The sequence below is a fragment of the Tigriopus californicus genome, chromosome 12, assembly GCF_007210705.1.
Source record: "Tigriopus californicus strain San Diego chromosome 12, Tcal_SD_v2.1, whole genome shotgun sequence".
In the NCBI taxonomy this organism is placed as follows: Eukaryota; Metazoa; Arthropoda; class Copepoda; order Harpacticoida; family Harpacticidae; genus Tigriopus; species Tigriopus californicus.
The window spans coordinates 10209335-10225158 of NC_081451.1; the positions used below are offsets into that span (position 1 = coordinate 10209335).

General features: G+C 38.4%; 2 protein-coding genes across 3 annotated transcripts in view; one reads left to right on the forward strand and one right to left on the reverse strand.

Moving 5' to 3' along the window:
* LOC131891508 (uncharacterized) overlaps nt 1-8550 on the reverse strand; it is a 16119-nt gene extending 7569 nt beyond the window's left edge. For both annotated transcript variants that reach the window (XM_059241112.1, XM_059241111.1), the window contains exons 1-7: nt 7720-8550; nt 7586-7652; nt 5839-5913; nt 5483-5628; nt 3359-3465; nt 2480-2525; nt 2290-2419 (exon numbers count right to left, since the gene is read on the reverse strand). In XM_059241112.1, coding sequence (XP_059097095.1) covers nt 2290-2419; nt 2480-2525; nt 3359-3465; nt 5483-5628; nt 5839-5913; nt 7586-7652; nt 7720-7810 — 662 coding nt within the window. In that variant the 5' untranslated portion in view covers nt 7811-8550. The remainder of the gene's footprint in view (nt 1-2289; nt 2420-2479; nt 2526-3358; nt 3466-5482; nt 5629-5838; nt 5914-7585; nt 7653-7719) is intronic.
* Nucleotides 8551-8943: 393 nt separating this feature from the next.
* Nucleotides 8944-15824, forward strand: part of LOC131891509 (uncharacterized) — a gene marked incomplete in the record, with an annotated part of 7550 nt that continues 669 nt past the window's right edge. The window contains 9 exon segments of the mRNA XM_059241113.1: nt 8944-9300; nt 12892-12950; nt 13016-13037; nt 13128-13255; nt 13889-14010; nt 14985-15186; nt 15401-15486; nt 15561-15727; nt 15796-15817. Coding sequence (XP_059097096.1) covers nt 9257-9300; nt 12892-12950; nt 13016-13037; nt 13128-13255; nt 13889-14010; nt 14985-15186; nt 15401-15486; nt 15561-15727; nt 15796-15817 — 852 coding nt within the window.

Sequence of the window (15824 nt, forward strand, 5' to 3'; positions counted from 1 at the left end):
CTTTCCCACAAATGCCCCGTAATGCTTGTTGCTACCTGCAAAAGAACAATTGGTCGCCTGATTCATTCATCTTTCCCCCCAAGACCTTTTTCACCTACTCAACATTCTCCCAGGGGGAAGTAAGTAACTAGGGATGCGAGAATATACGAAAAAATAGCGGGCATTTTCACTTACCGTGGCGGAAAAGTTTTTACTTGCTTACGAAGTTGCCCAAATGGAAATAACCAATCGGAGCTGATCGACCATCTTGAGCTCAAAGGAACAATCAGAAAAGGCCATAGTGGTGATCTCTTAGTTAATTTGCGTCCCTGAGAGCCTCAGCTGACAAACATGAGCCACTTTTAAAATGTGAAAAATTATAATTGCTATCCAATTGTTTTCAAGAGCAATAACTTCATTGAATTTTTTAATTGGGCGACGATTTTGAAAGGTTAAGTGATTCCACTATTTCTTACGTCCCCTAGGTACTGGGAATAGGGTCTGGGTAGAGGGCTTGGTAGGAGGTTACGTTTTTAACTGTCCGTGAGTAGAGATGCAACATTCAATATAAGATTATGGCCGAGGAACGTTTGCCTTTTTGGATAGATAGATTGTAATTTTAACTCAACCCTTGCACAAAGAGAACTGAACCCCTTAGTTTTGCATTTGTTGGGAATCAATGAGAAATGACCTTGATAGGTTAGGTGATTCCTTTTTTATCTGACCGTGGGGTGATGAAATAGTGTCAAAGGGCCGTTCGGACACTCTTAGGCGGCTTGGAGTAGCTTAAGCTTTTTAGAGTTTTTTATTTTTATTTTTCTGTTTTAGCACTACCATGGTCTTAATCATGGATGTCATAGTTTTAAATCAAAGAAAACAGTCTTTGGCACACATTTCATTCCAAGAAGTACAAATTACTTGCTTGAAAAGTTTTGAGCGTTAAGAACCAGTTAGATTGACGGAGTAGATTATCAAATTGAGTTTACCTATGTTGCTGGAAATAGCACCGGCCAGCAACAATCAGGCCAGTAGATTAAACAAAACTTGAAATGCGGGGATTTGGTCAATGGTGAATGCAAAGTGTGCTAAAGAGTTTATATTTTGATCTAAAACTAGGACATTCATGATTAAGTGATAAAGGGCAAAAAGAACAAGTAACGAATTAAACTGGTCCCAGCCGCCTAAACGTGCCCAATCGGCACGTATCACTCTTTTACCTGCAAACTTTTCATAGATTCCTAGCACGACCATAGCAGCAACTTCAAAAGCCCCATCTTGTCCCCAAAGCCGGTCTTACCTGGAATTTTAGTCTTTTTAAGCTCGGGCATTGAATCTGAACGAAACTTAATTGGAAGGATTAACAAGAAAACGAAGACTAAGGGAAACTGAACAATTGTTTGTCACTTTCAAACATTGGAAAATAAGAGACTTGTGCCTTAAAAAGGCGACAAAAAGGCACATTAATTTTGGAGCACTTGGTACTCGTACATCACGACCATAATTTAAATATAAATTGTTTGTTGGCAAGATATCCTTTGATATATTTCAAGTGTTGGCGGAGAATCATCTTGCTTTTGTTGTAACCATGAGTCCATGGCAAATTGATGATAGTCCTTTTTTATTCTCCTCAGCCTCCCCTTGTTGCGGACCAACAAACGTATAGTTCGAGAATGTGCTCTAAAAGGGCTGACTTGAACGAGGCATTTTTCGCTGAACAACTTATTGCTAATCCATTTTAACCCCAGATATACATCACAATTCTTCTGAGAGACCTTTTAAACACAAAAAGATAGAATTACAAACACTTTTGACATTCAAATAGGAATAACAGAGAAATATATTGTATGTACTTATAGCATACCAACGACTTTAAATCATCTTTTTCATAAAAAAGAGGTTAAAAGCCTAACGGCAGATTAAGAAAACGCGACTTTTTTGAGTTGGTCACCAAAGACTTGAAAACTACTTTTGATAGTATTATTTCGTTGGAAATGATGATGGCAAGTCTTGGCGTATTATCAACCATTGTGGCCACCCTTATCGACGAACGGCACATGTTGACACATGCTCCTCCCCAAGTAGAAGCCACGAGAATATCATCTGAATGTTGTCGACTTGTTTGTTAGAATACATCATCTTAAACCACACAATATACAACTTCATGACATTTCGAAACTAGGTTATTACCCCTTGGATCACTCGGCTACACTTGCTACATACTGATTTCAAATCCGGGCAAAAGTGTTGTTACCTGAACAAAAAGGTAAAAATACGCTTTTGTTAGTGTGATTAAATGCGCTTTCATCTTACGTGTTCATTGCTAGGCATGAAATTTGATCCACTCTGATTCTCCACTCTCTCATTGCCATGGTTCCTCCAGGAGTGGTTCCGAATGAAAATGTGAGCGTAGATTGGGTGTTTGATCCAAAGTCCACAAAAACTAAAATTAAAACTATTCACAACCACTGGACGAATTGTCCAATGTGGACTTATGTCTTACTATGTTGTCCAGAATTTGTGCCACAAATTGTTATCGGTCCCGATTTCTACAAAGGATAGCAATGTAAAATAACCATGTAACAGGGATGAGAAATCATTAAAAGCCATTTTCTACCACCTGGCAAAAAATGGTGGCACAAAATGGCAGAAATTGGTCAAAAATCAGTGGCAGAAAATGGCAAAAAATAGAAATCTTTTTTATCATTCTAAATTATCTTTTTCTAGTATTTACGATCACTTCCGTTAATTTTCAAGCCTACCTATATGTATTTTTGACATGGGTATTTTGCATCGAATGTAAGATACAACCACTAAACGTTATTGGGGTGTGATGGAGTTTGAATTTTGCCACCGAAATCGATTTGAGTCAAGGTTGCCATTGAACTAAATGTTTTTGAGTCAAAATAGCGAAAATTACATTTGATAAAGCAATAACGTATTCAATACCCATTTTTAATGACTTTGAAGAGAACTGTAATTGTTGCGGCTAGGCCTTGGGTACTACCAATGGTTTATGGATACATACAGTTATCAATCCAATCAAGACATCAAAAAGTATAAAAATTATGCTCGAATTACATTTGAGAAACACTTTGCATTTCAGCCTATGCTATACTAAAATGCTTTTTAGTAAAGGACACTTGAAAATCTTTTCCAACCTATTTGATCTTTTTTGTCTTTGACATCTTTTGGAATCAAGATAAGCCATCCTAACCACTGGCTGCCATTTTTGACCACCTTATAACAATTTCCGACATTTTTTGCCACTTATTGCCACTTTCTGCCCTTTTCTGCCACTTGTGCCAGAAAGTGGCAGAAATTCGAGCAATCTCGAATTTCCCCATCGCTGCCATGTAGAGTGAGCAGAAAAAGGACTCACAGATGTAGCGGTAAAGGTGTCTACACATACACCACCCTCGGTCTCCATTGTATCCGCAGGACCCATGATGACAAAAGATTCCAAATCCAATCGCAAAAAGCACACGTCTAAAACCGAAAATGGAAGAATAGGGCATGTTAAGTGAAGCAAATCCAAGAAAAATTAAGCGCGGCAACCCTGATGTTCCGCATTATGAGGAAGGCAATCATCACAGCCAACCATCTGGGGATGGGCCGAATTTGCCATTTAATTCAGTTTCCCGGCTTGTTGAAGCAAACAGTATTTTGAAATTGAACGTAGAGTTTAGTACAAAGACAGAACTACACAAAAAAATGATATACTTGTGACTTTTGTAGCTTAGCTCACTTGATGGTTGAAAATTCAAATTGATTCAAGAGCGAGTACGTGTACAGGTTGGCTTCCGTGAATGCCTTATTTATCCGTCCGGAAAATGCTGAAAATCATTGTTGCCCCAATACCTATCTTTTTTTGTTTGGTTTTTCACGGGATTTTCTAACCGCTACAGGGAATGCAATCCCCAGTACTATTAAAATGAAAGGTTATAGTTCGTCTATTTATTATCTTTCAATCTTTATATGATATTTGATCTACCATAGAATTGGAGTTGGCCAACCGAGCTAGTCCTTGAATGTAGGGTTGATCTGGAATGCTATCTATAAAATTGTCCAAGTCTGACTTGAAAGATGCTACCGGATCAACAAGGCCTACTACGTATTCCCTACGAGTATCAGAAGGAAGTAAATTAAACAATGAAGGAGCCTGAGAAAGAAGAGAAGTGGACTTCATTGTTCGAACTAGCCTGGATTCTCGAGGGCTTGAAAGTGCCCTCAAAACATCCACTAAACCTCTACAGTCACTAGCATTGACCCTAAATCCTGGGTTGGGACAAAGCTCATGGATGCTTTTGAAGACGTACAGTATCAGATATCTTTTGTACCCTCTCTGAACAGTGTACAGTCCCAACTTTTAGTCTTTCCCATTACGAGAGCTCTCTCATTCCTGTGATGTTCTTAGTGAAACATCTTTGGACTTGTTTGACCTTTTGCAAACCTGCTGAACTCATTGGAGCCCAAATGGGTGAAGCATATGCAAGATGTGGCTGGACAATCGACTTGTACAGTGTTAGCGTCGTGATACTATCTCTGGACTTAAACGTGCCATATATCCAACCACACATTTGAAAAGCTTTTACCACCTTCAACTGGATATGCTCATTGAACTTTCCATTATTTTGGAGGAATACACCAAAATCTTTCATAAATGAGACTTAGGTCCTTTGCTAGTCTTGTGGAATTTTCGCCATTCCTACCATTAACTAACTTGGTGTTGTCAGCAAAAGAAGTGAGACTGGCAGTAACTCTAAGCTTTTGAAGGGGGGAAACGAATATTTTAAAAATTATTGTATTTCACAAAGGGATCCCTCGACCTTAACAATTTGCCTCCTATCTTGAATGAAGCTTCTTATCCAATTGAGAACCTTGCCTTGGATCTCAATGTTATGAAGTCTAATCAGAAAAGGCCATGATCTTCATTATGAAATGCCTTGGCAAAATCAAGATTGACATCATCAACTGACTCAAGTCTCTCGAGTTCCTCAATAATATGTTCTATATATTCAATCAGTTGGGTAACCGTGCTAAAATGCGCTCGGAACCCATGCTGACTAGGAGAAAGGACATCATGGACTTTCTTTCTTCTAGAATTTTCTTTGCTTCACATGGCGTATTCGCACATTTAGGCAAGCTCGCGGTACCAGCAAACAAGCGTGCCTGTCAAAGCCAGTTTCAAACTAGTTTTAACGCAGCTGACCTCTCCTCAAATAGCCATGTGAAAGAAGGGTCAGCTTCACAAAAACGTGTTTGAAGNATAGCCATGTGAAAGAAGGGTCAGCTTCACAAAAACGTGTTTGAAGCCACTAACTTGCATCACTGACTCTGGTACCAGCAAACAAGCGAACCTGCCAAAGGTTGCCTAAACGTCCCCATTGGTTAGCAACATGAACCGGATGGCGTAATTCTAAAGTCACCAAATTTATCATATCTATAGAGCAGAAAATAACGAAGCATTAACATCCAAGTCAATTCCGTTTTTACTTTGACAAACCTGAACTGGGTCGATTGACTTGAAAAGGAATCGTCATTCCGTCCGTTACTCCGGCTCGTGCCAATGGCGACTGCAACATGGTGCTGTTTTCGGTTACAATTCCGCCAGTAGAAGAACTTAGCAAGCACATACAACATATGCCAAAACTAAAACAAAGATTAAAAGGGTTAATCATGATCTTGATCTTTGAGGTCCATTTTGCTAGTTTTATAAGCATAATCCACACCATTACATTCTCCTTGATCATAAAGGAAAGAATGGAAAGAGGATTTGAAAATGGAACATTAACCGGCGAGTATGATTTCATTTCTGTGAACTCTGTTAGAGCCGTAGAAAATGTATATAGTTATATTTACCCTGAGGCACATGATCCAATGGAAACTCCTCCAACGAGAATAGCACATTCCGTGTTGGTACGGCATGTCCCCATTCTGAAACAACGTAAACGGTATTTGTGTGTTTGCCATTATTTTGGAGGGCACTCGTAAACTGGTTCATGATTAGTGGTCGGATTTGATATTGATTTGCACGTTGAGCAGAAAATCCTGAGAATTTTTCAAAACCGGTTTTCCTCCTTAGACAATTCAGATCATCGGCACATAGGAATTGCAGTTACTCATTTGAAAGAAACCCACTTTCATTTATGATTAACGAGCAAATCAATTTCAAATCCGTTCTCTAGTTATGATATTGTTGTACGGTCCTCTATATAAAGTTTGGGGGTGAAAATGAATTATGTAAATGTAATCATGATTAAAGATTGATTTTGGATTGAGGTAAATTCACAGGGAACTTCATTGTCTTGGCTGAAATTGGGAATTCAAGAATGATACCTAAATCTTTGGTGACGACTCTGAAGTCTTAATTGAATGATAAAATGTTCATTTAGGATATTTTGCCCTTGTAGGTCATGTTTTAAAATAAAGTTGATTTTTGAACAAATTTTCAACAGGTTTCACCAATGAACACGAGTTTTGAAGTCTGGCATTAATGTTCTAAATATGTTGCATTTTCATATTCATGAGTAAAAAACGAGATCTTTTGGCTTGGGAATTTCAGCTCTGCCTATAACACTGGATTTGTTGTATCCTTGAATAACTTTGAATTTGTTAACCTGTCAAGTCTACTTGTGGGCTGGGTACATCATTAATTCCTCCCTGAGTGTTTGTAAGGGAAATGTAAATAAGATATACGAAAACCTTTCTTTTGGAAAAAAAGGAAATATGGTCAAGCTATCAATTGGGAATGAAATCACAATTTCATTTTCCTTTCAATGCCAAAAAGACGTCTTTCCAAAAGAAGAAAAAAAACGTCCAATATTCTAAATATATGTTTCAGAACTCATGTAAATCAGGTTGGTTACAATGTAACATAACTTTGGCTCAACTCAAAAATGTACCTTCTTGTCAATCATTTGGAAAAAAAAGTTGGGTTTTGACTTATTATGTAAACTCGTTCATGAATATTTGGCCCACTTTGTTAAATACTTTACCCTCTTTATATTAGCTATCATTCCAATATTTTACTTTAACAGTCAAAATACTTAGTAATATATACGAAAAAGTAAGGCTTCCCCCACAAAATGTTAATAAAATTGACATTATAATGCACTTAAACATGCTGCGGAAAAGGCGTAAAATGCAAAGAGTATTTACTCTGTTTACTTGGTCAAACACAACCAAAACCAAAATTATGACAGATCAAAAGTTGGAAAAGGGTAAATGTACATTGTTTGAGTGCTTTATTTTACTGAATCATAAATATCAAGATTAAATATTTGATTTCAAATGTTCTTGGAGGCAAAGGCAAGAAAGTAAAGAGGGCAAGCAACCCTATATGTCTATTTGTTTTGAGCAAAAACGTCTTGATTCTACGTCTTGATTTTGTTACAGAAAACACCAACGCATTGGTTCTTAATTACAGCGTCAACTGCTTTGGGCAAACAAGTGTTCTACCTGATATTTTGCAAACAATAGTAAGGCCAATTAAGAGAATGGCTTCTTCTTTAAAGCATTCAATAAAATCACTCTTTCAGCTAACAATGAACCCTCCAAAGTAAAGTAAAAATGTCCTTAAGAAATAATGTCAAAAATTCAGTCTTACCCTCCTGCCGGTTGTGTCCCTATACAAGGACCGTTTTCAAATGTGACCACATTAAACAAAGAGAACACTAAAATATTATGGTATATTGTTGATTACTTTGGCATATGGAGTACTTTTTCAATATGGTCACTTACGTTTTCCATCCCTCGAAGACTTACTCAAGTTCTGTCCACTGACTAGTATACAAGAAATTACAGCCAAAAACATACAAGTTCCAAACTGCATCGTGAAGTGAGAACTTGATGGGAAGCCTCCAAAGGTTCGAATGGACTTGCCACCCCCTTCCAGGTAACTTCATCTTGGTGCCTTGAACTCAGGCCCATGATACTTTGCAAATCAGACATTGCTACCAATGATAACCACGATCTCTGAGCTGATGGAGTGCTCCTTATCTTTAATCTTGAGTCAAAAAAGAAATGGTCGAGGCCAAACCAACACGGCCAAGGGCGTCAGTAGGCCCCTAAACCAGACATGCGATGCACTTCTTGTACTCAAACCAAGTGTCTACGTGAATGATTGAAGATTAGAAGTCCACCAGACGTTTAATACATTATCTCGATCGGACATCGATTTGTCTTTGTCAGCGATCGACAGGGTCAATCGTAAATGCAAGACAGGTCCCCTTTAAACATGTGGTGAATCTTGAGCTTGAGAAATGGTGTCCTCTAAGTGAGCATCCTCTCTCCAATTTGAATTTGAATTTTGAGCACACCCGTTTGTAGCAATTGCTTGCTAATCTGAGACACGCTGTAGGAAAACTAAAATGCAATTAAAAAGTCCGCGTAAAGGGGCCGTTCTTCATGGGGCCTATAGTGAATTCGGAGGTAATGGATTGATCTCCTTCAAAGCTTTTTAATGCATCGTATTTGGCATCACATGCATTTGTTACTTTGCCAAAGAGGCAAGTCGCATTGTGTGATATTCTCGAATGGGTTCAGCATCTTTTTGCTTGGCAACTTGATCATATTTAGATGGGTTGAATGTACTTGACTCGCAAATGAACTTAGTTTTAGTTCCATAAACATCTGCCAATTTCTTTTAGATGGTCATTTCTTGAAATGTAATCGTTTAGGAGAGAATAATGTGATGAGGAACAACGGAATTTTACTTTTTATTTGATATTTGCAGCTTGACAATTGCACCAGCGTTCAATTCTGCTCCTTTTCCAGCATGCAGTGCTGCTGGTGACAATTTTGCTATTGTTAATATTTCAATTCAAAGTCCAAAATAAGCATTCTACTTCTAACAATCAAAGGAAACGACTTTGAATTCGGGGTACACATTGACGAATCCAAATAAAATATCTTTGCATTTACATTTTATTATTCTAATGCACAACAACATAGAACGCACGCAAACGATCCATGCAAACAACCTATTTAAACAAGCGGAGCTTCAGATATTCTCCTAATATCAAATATGAACGCACTCCAGGCAACCCAAAAACATGACGGCTTTTAATTAGTAACCATCTCAACGGCGAGGAATGCTATTTATCATCACGAGCCTACTCAGTTTATAACTGCAATGCATATCGTGTTGCTCGTTTCAAGACAACGCAAAAAAGTATTGGCAATGAATAATATGGATGAAAAAATCAGTCCAATCTTTGTTCGGATGTGCTTTTTGTTCGACTCTGGCTTCAAAGCTTGAAGTCATTGTTGGAGTGAAATGAGTCTTGATGTGGCCAGGCTCCCTGGAGTTTTGGAGGCATGGTAAGGTAATACTGCTGAAAATATTTGCAGAGATCATCATTCATCTTTGGATTTTCCATCCCGTCAAAACGGACGGACGCCAGCAGAAAGTTCAATCTTCGGGCTTGGCATAATAAATGAAGTTGCTTTTTACCTCACGCCAAGGCTTACATTTATCAACGTTCAACTTTTTTTCTCCATTATTCCGCTTTGGATAGGTTTTTATGTGTTGAGCTAAAAGTCAAGAAATATTTTTGCCTCTAGATGAGTTATCTCGACAGCCTAAAACCAGTCTGCCAAACTTGTATAGGGTCAAGTGTGACACGAAAATTTGGGTTTAATCTTTGTTATCTGTGCCATAGTTTGCTAGGGTACATCAAAAGCTTTTCTAACTGAACAATGAATGAGTTATTTTCAACCCTTCATGGGGCCTTCTCAACAACTATCTTAAGCGGTCAGATTTAATAGCTTCAACATTATGGGTTATTTTTGGCTTTGATGTGTCTCCAATTATTCTTAATATCTACTGCTGCTTTGTCTCTTATTTGCACTCTGTAACATTTACACTTTAATCCCTTTGGAACGAAGTATTGTACGTACTATTTTGTCTTTGGGGAGAATTGACCTCATTAAAATACTCAAGATTTGAATGAGGCCTTAGGATATTCCTTTTCACGCTTTTCCTCGACGCTACTGGGATTGCAATACCTGGAGGTCACATTGGAAGATGTGTAATCTAAATTTTGAACCGATATTATATCTGATCCACCATTAACTAGATTTGATATATTTGGTCAGCCTTTTAGTCTCACATTGATCTGATATGAAATTTCTAGACTTTGGATGTCGGACGACCGACCACACTTGATTGTACTGATGTGATCATGTGCCTGCGTCTCAAACTTTTAAGCCAGTACTGCCAAGTTTGATCCAAGGTGGATTTTTTTGATCAGAAAATGTACGTTCCCTGGACCTTAAAAATCCAGCTTGGATCAAACTTGGAAGTACTGGTTTGAAAGCATGCATCGCAGGCAAATTGATCACATTAGTATTCGATCGGCTAAATAGGACAATGAAAGGTCTCTTGGGGATTGATTACAAACCGGTTCATTGCACTTATTTCCAAGCGAGCTGTCGGTCGTCATGCATCGAACGTCTAGAAAGTACCAATGGTCCCAGATTGCCTATTTCTGACCCCGAAAAATCAATCTGTCACCAATCTCAGCAGTACTGGATTGCAAGGGTAGATTGTTCACATCAGTACTCTAGCCCCCTTCCGCAGCACGAAATATGTTTTACGTTCTGCACTCCAGAGGGCGCTTTGTCATTCAGCCTCTACCAGATAAAGGGCCGATAGGGCCAATTTCTTGTTATTGAATTATAATGCCTTTGTGTTGTTTTTGACTAATTCTATCAAAATCTTATATTCAATTAGTGCCTCGGTTCACAAAATGTCCAGAAAAGAAATTGGGTTCAAGGTAAGGCAAGAGCAGTTTATGTAGCAATCTACGGTGCCTCTTCCCGTTTTCTTTGGGCCGTGTGACGTTGCAAATAAGGGCCCTTGTAAATCTATGGTTGTCCCAAACAGGTCAAAACTCAGTCAGGTACATTCGCTATCGTTAACCCTGTCGACCAAGATAATTATTGAACCTAAAAATAATGTGACAAATTAACTTCCAGTTTCTGCTGCTAATGCCAGTTGCCTGTCATCTCATTTTGAATATTTCCCCGCCCTCATGGCCGTTTTCGTTCTTTCCCTTCTTCCAAAATAGATCACTCAACCTTACTAAAGTTCCTTGAAATGTAACCAATCTCATTTCTCAATTTCGTGCCCAATTTAGTGATGGGATAAAATAAATTTTCAAAATCAGGATTGCCAGAAAGCTAGGAAAGTCAAAGCACCACTGTGTCCATCGTAAGGTAAAAGGTTAGCTTTGGCCAAAAAAGCAACCCTGGTTTAAACGAAGAAAAATCAGGGTTACTTTTTGTGACTATAACTAACGGGTTTGCGATGTTCCGCTAGTAATGCCATCTGCCACTGAAAATGTAAATTGGTAGCCCTAGTCGCAACCTTCCGTGATTTTTTTATTGGATCTCATCAGTACTACTAATGAGACGGTGGGAACCTTTTCAAGTCGCCACCTCCCATGATTCTTATTTTGATTTCATCAGTAGCCCAGTTCATGGTGAAATATTCTCATTCAGAACCCGAGGAAAATACTACGCATCCCACGCAACACGAACTATGGTTTACTTCCTGCACTTCAGAGGGCGCTTTGTTAGTTAGCCTCTACCAAATATAGGGCCGATTTGGCCGATTCCTCTTCATTAGATATTAATATGTTTGAGTTGTTATTTACCAATTGTGTCAAACGCTTATGGATAAATAGTGATGCAAGTCATATAATGCCCGGAAAAGAAATTGCGTTCAGGTCATCTTGCGAGTAGTTGACTCACTTCTTCCCCATTTCCTTTGGACTTTTTGACGATGGAAATAAGGGCCCCTACGCTCAAGAAAATGCTTACCAAAAGGTATCAAAACGTCAATTCTTATTCCCTATAGGGCTTGTCAAGTGAACGCGTTCTTGAACAACTGACGTTATTCCATGGAGCAAAATCAAAGACAACCTGCCCAGCCAAACTGTACTGTGCATGCATTGAATTTTGACATTTATTCCATTTGATATGCTTATCTAGGCAAAAACCATTGTGGCATTGAGCCAATTTGATAGTGTATTCACCGATTAACCCCAAACATGTTCATTTTGTTGGGTTATGTAACACCGCTCACTCAAAATCCCTCGATTGTTGAAAATTCAATGGGCAGATAGTACGAGTTGACTGTGATGTTTGTCTTAGTTCTCCCTCCCCAAATTGACCAAAAACAGGGTGCCAGACCATATTTTTCCTTTAATTTCCTTCACTTGACATGCTCTATTGTTGGTTCTTAAGAAAATGTTTCCTTGAATAAAATTAATCAATTGAAATGAACCAAATGTGGACACTTTCATGTCAGTTGTAATCGTGTTCTGGCAACATTGATTTTGCAAATTCATTTGATCCCATTACTAGACTTGACCTGAGAAGTACATCAGGCAAAATATCTGGTTTGAAATCTTTTGTCGCAGACAGATTGATACAACAGTAGATTTTTGAACTGAAAAGCTTATTCAGATGATTTTTGCCTCCTTTTCCATTGTGGTCAAAATGACATTACAATCCTTTTAATATGTATGAACAATGATTTTTTGACCTTTCTATCAAATACAGCCCCCCCCTCCCCCTCCCCGTTTTTATAACTTGGCCATCAAGATCAGATGTTGAAAAAATATTTTAATTCATCTTTCAAACACAAATGGTATGTGGTAGCACTTGGATCGTAAAAGAAAAGAGTGTCTGTGCTTGTTGTGACTTGCTGTACGTGCATATCAAATATGGAAGCATAAAAGCTCACGTCGCCCATTCATGCCTGTTACTTGAATTTGGCTGCAGTTGGCTAAAGGTCTATCACAAGTGCATTTGAATCAATCCAACGCTTACATTCCGTTTTAGGATGTGGTCTCAAAATGTCATCTGCTCTGCAAGCCTTATCATTTTTCTTTTGAACTTTAGTGTTGGCCACGTCAAAAACGATCTTCCCAAGCCAAAAACTCCGAGACAAGCAAAGCAATGTAACTCTTTGCGACGATTTCAAAATAAGGTAGACTCTTTTGAATGGACTCTCCTTCTTTTGTAGTTTCAATGTTTCAAGTGGTTCAGTAAGTATTCTATTCCATTAAACTTCTATCCCGATTTTAGGTTCACCCTCGTGTTTTTAGGTAAGTTCAAGTTCTCTATTGCGGTTTCAGGTTTGCCAATATTCAATGCAACGGAAGTGCAAGTATGACTGGAACTTGTTACACAGAAGATGAATGCACCTCAAAAAATGGAGTCTCAATTGGAACTTGTGCCAATGGCTTTGGAGTGTGTTGTCGCAGTGAGTAATTATTGAGTGCCCTAACAACGTTTATTTTGATATCATTGTTTGATGGATTGATTGTCTTTTGGTATCTCGATCGAGATCATGGACAGTTAGTATGCATTAACGAACAATCTGCTTTGATTTCGGTAGAATTTTTTTTTTGAAACACGCTTGTTTGATCTAAAGCTATTTTTCATGAGTGGAAATACACTTTTGTAGAAGATGCTTCACGAGAAATGGATCGAAGAGAGCGTTTGAAAAGAAAATGGCAGAAGTTGAATGGTTGCTTACACATACGTGATGTCAAGTCTGGCGTTCCACATGGATACGTTTTAGGTCCCTCCTTCTCATGAATTCTTTGTCCCAAAACAGGTTTCAGGGTCAAATCTAGCATGATTTCCATTCATATTCGTAAGGAATACGTAGTCTTTGTTGTCAAGTAAGACTTTTGCAAGCCATTGAATTTCATTAAATGTCACCCCTACAGTACATAAAAGGGCTAGCCTGGTCCGTCTAATAAAATTCGTTGATTCTTTACAGTTCTTTAAATATCATTAGGACTGGAATATACATTCCCTTTAGCGGTTTGAAACAGTCCGTGAAAAAAGGAGAAAACAACTTGTTTTCATCAAAACATTTTCCTTTTAGTGGTTATGTCATGTGGAGAGACGTCTTCGGAGAACATAACAGTGTTTGCGGACACCAATGTCCCAACGGGAATGGGCGAATGCACAGCCAGCATTAATCCGGCCAATACTGATGTCCGTCAGGTAATGGATATAATTTGTCAATCAAACAATCACCAAGTCTGCTATCGTTAGGTTCAGCACATTTTGAATTCGAATCTTCTGTTGGTACCTTTTCCGAATTTGTCGCTTTTGTGAATAGAGGTTTGAAGGCCAAGTAATTGTAATCTACGAATAACATTTTAAAATTGATAGACGCAAGTCGGTCGATTACCAATGGAATCATTTTTTTTTCTTTTCGGTTTCCCTTAAGCGGGCTCCCGAGCTATACGATCTTTTGCACTTTTTATTATCAATCACTGCTTGACTTTTAGTTCCTATTAGGTAGACCTGTGACAATTACTTTCTAAATTAAAATTGATTACGATTACAAAGACATGGGTATGAAGTAATTAACGAAAATTACAATTATTTCATTTTGAGACCTGTTCAATTACAATTACTTTTTGATTGTGATAAAATAACATTTTGATTAAAAATTTCTTTTCTCGTTTACAAAAATGCTAAAAGTCATTTGCAAATATTTTAGGGACCCAAATGTCTTGCCATTTTTGCTTTCAATTTACCCTCAGGGTTCAGATGAAATTGTTGCGTGATTTTGATAGGATTTACTGTCATTGTCTGAATGACGTTACGGGTCTTTGAGCTATCTTCATGCTTTCTAAAGTATTATTTTTGGACAGGCAAAGAAGATGTTCTGGATATATCGTTTTGAAATAAAGCCTAGCTGAACACCTGTCCATATAGCATTAGGGGCTTGCCAAAACACTGGAATTCGATGAAATAGATTTATCTACATCATCAAAAACCGAAAATGGCATTAGCATTACTGCTCAATGTTCAAGAACTCTTTTCTAGAAGAGGCCAGTATTTTGAAATGATTCACAAATTTAAAATTTTATAGTGCAGGTCGATAGGGCTACTTATCCACACTTTTGCTCCACTGTAAAGTCAAATTCTCTCGTTCATGTTTATATTCCACGGATTTCTTTTCCCAGATTCGTCTTGACTTTGAGCGTTTCCAAATAGCGGGGCCATCCCTTGTATCAAGTGAGGTGACCAAAATCTTAAACGGCTCGCCCAGTTTTATGGGCACTCCTAATGCTGCAGTGGGCCAGTGCAACCTGGATCGTTTCCAAGTGCAGGGTGGATCACATGGTAGACCACCCATAATATGCGGCTTAAACACTGGACAGCACAGTAGGTCTTTTAAAGGTTTTGTGAGGGGTAAATCCAGTTGTACTTGCCTTACAGTATGATTTACCTTGTGAACCACTGGATTATGTGACCGATCACCCTTGAGCGAAAGACCCAATCGTTAGCGTCACATGTTCTGAGATCGAGAGACCCTTAATACACCTTGTCATGCTTCTCAACGGCATGAATGAACGAAAAATGATTTCTTTCGTTTCAGTGCTGCTGGATGTGGATGAATCATCTAACATTGATTTGTCATTTCAATTCGGTTCGGTAGCCACCGTGAGATCCTTTCAGATTAGGGTAGAGCTTGCATTTCTAAGGTGTTTGAAATGTACATAGGTACATTCATGTGCATATTAAAAACGTCATTTTAGGTTACCCAGTATGAAATGAACTCGCCCAATCTGGCTCCCGCGGGATGCACTCAATATTTTACGAGTGCCTCAGGAACTGGAGTGGTGCAGACTTACAATTTTGGCAACGTCCATTTAGCCGACCAATCCCAAGTGATGTGCGTCCGACAAATCCAAAACGCTTGCCGGTAAGTTGTTTCATAATATTTATTAAAATTTTGCTTTGAAGTAAACTTGTCTTCTTTGGTATTATTAGGATTTGCTGGACAGTTGCTGACAACGCCG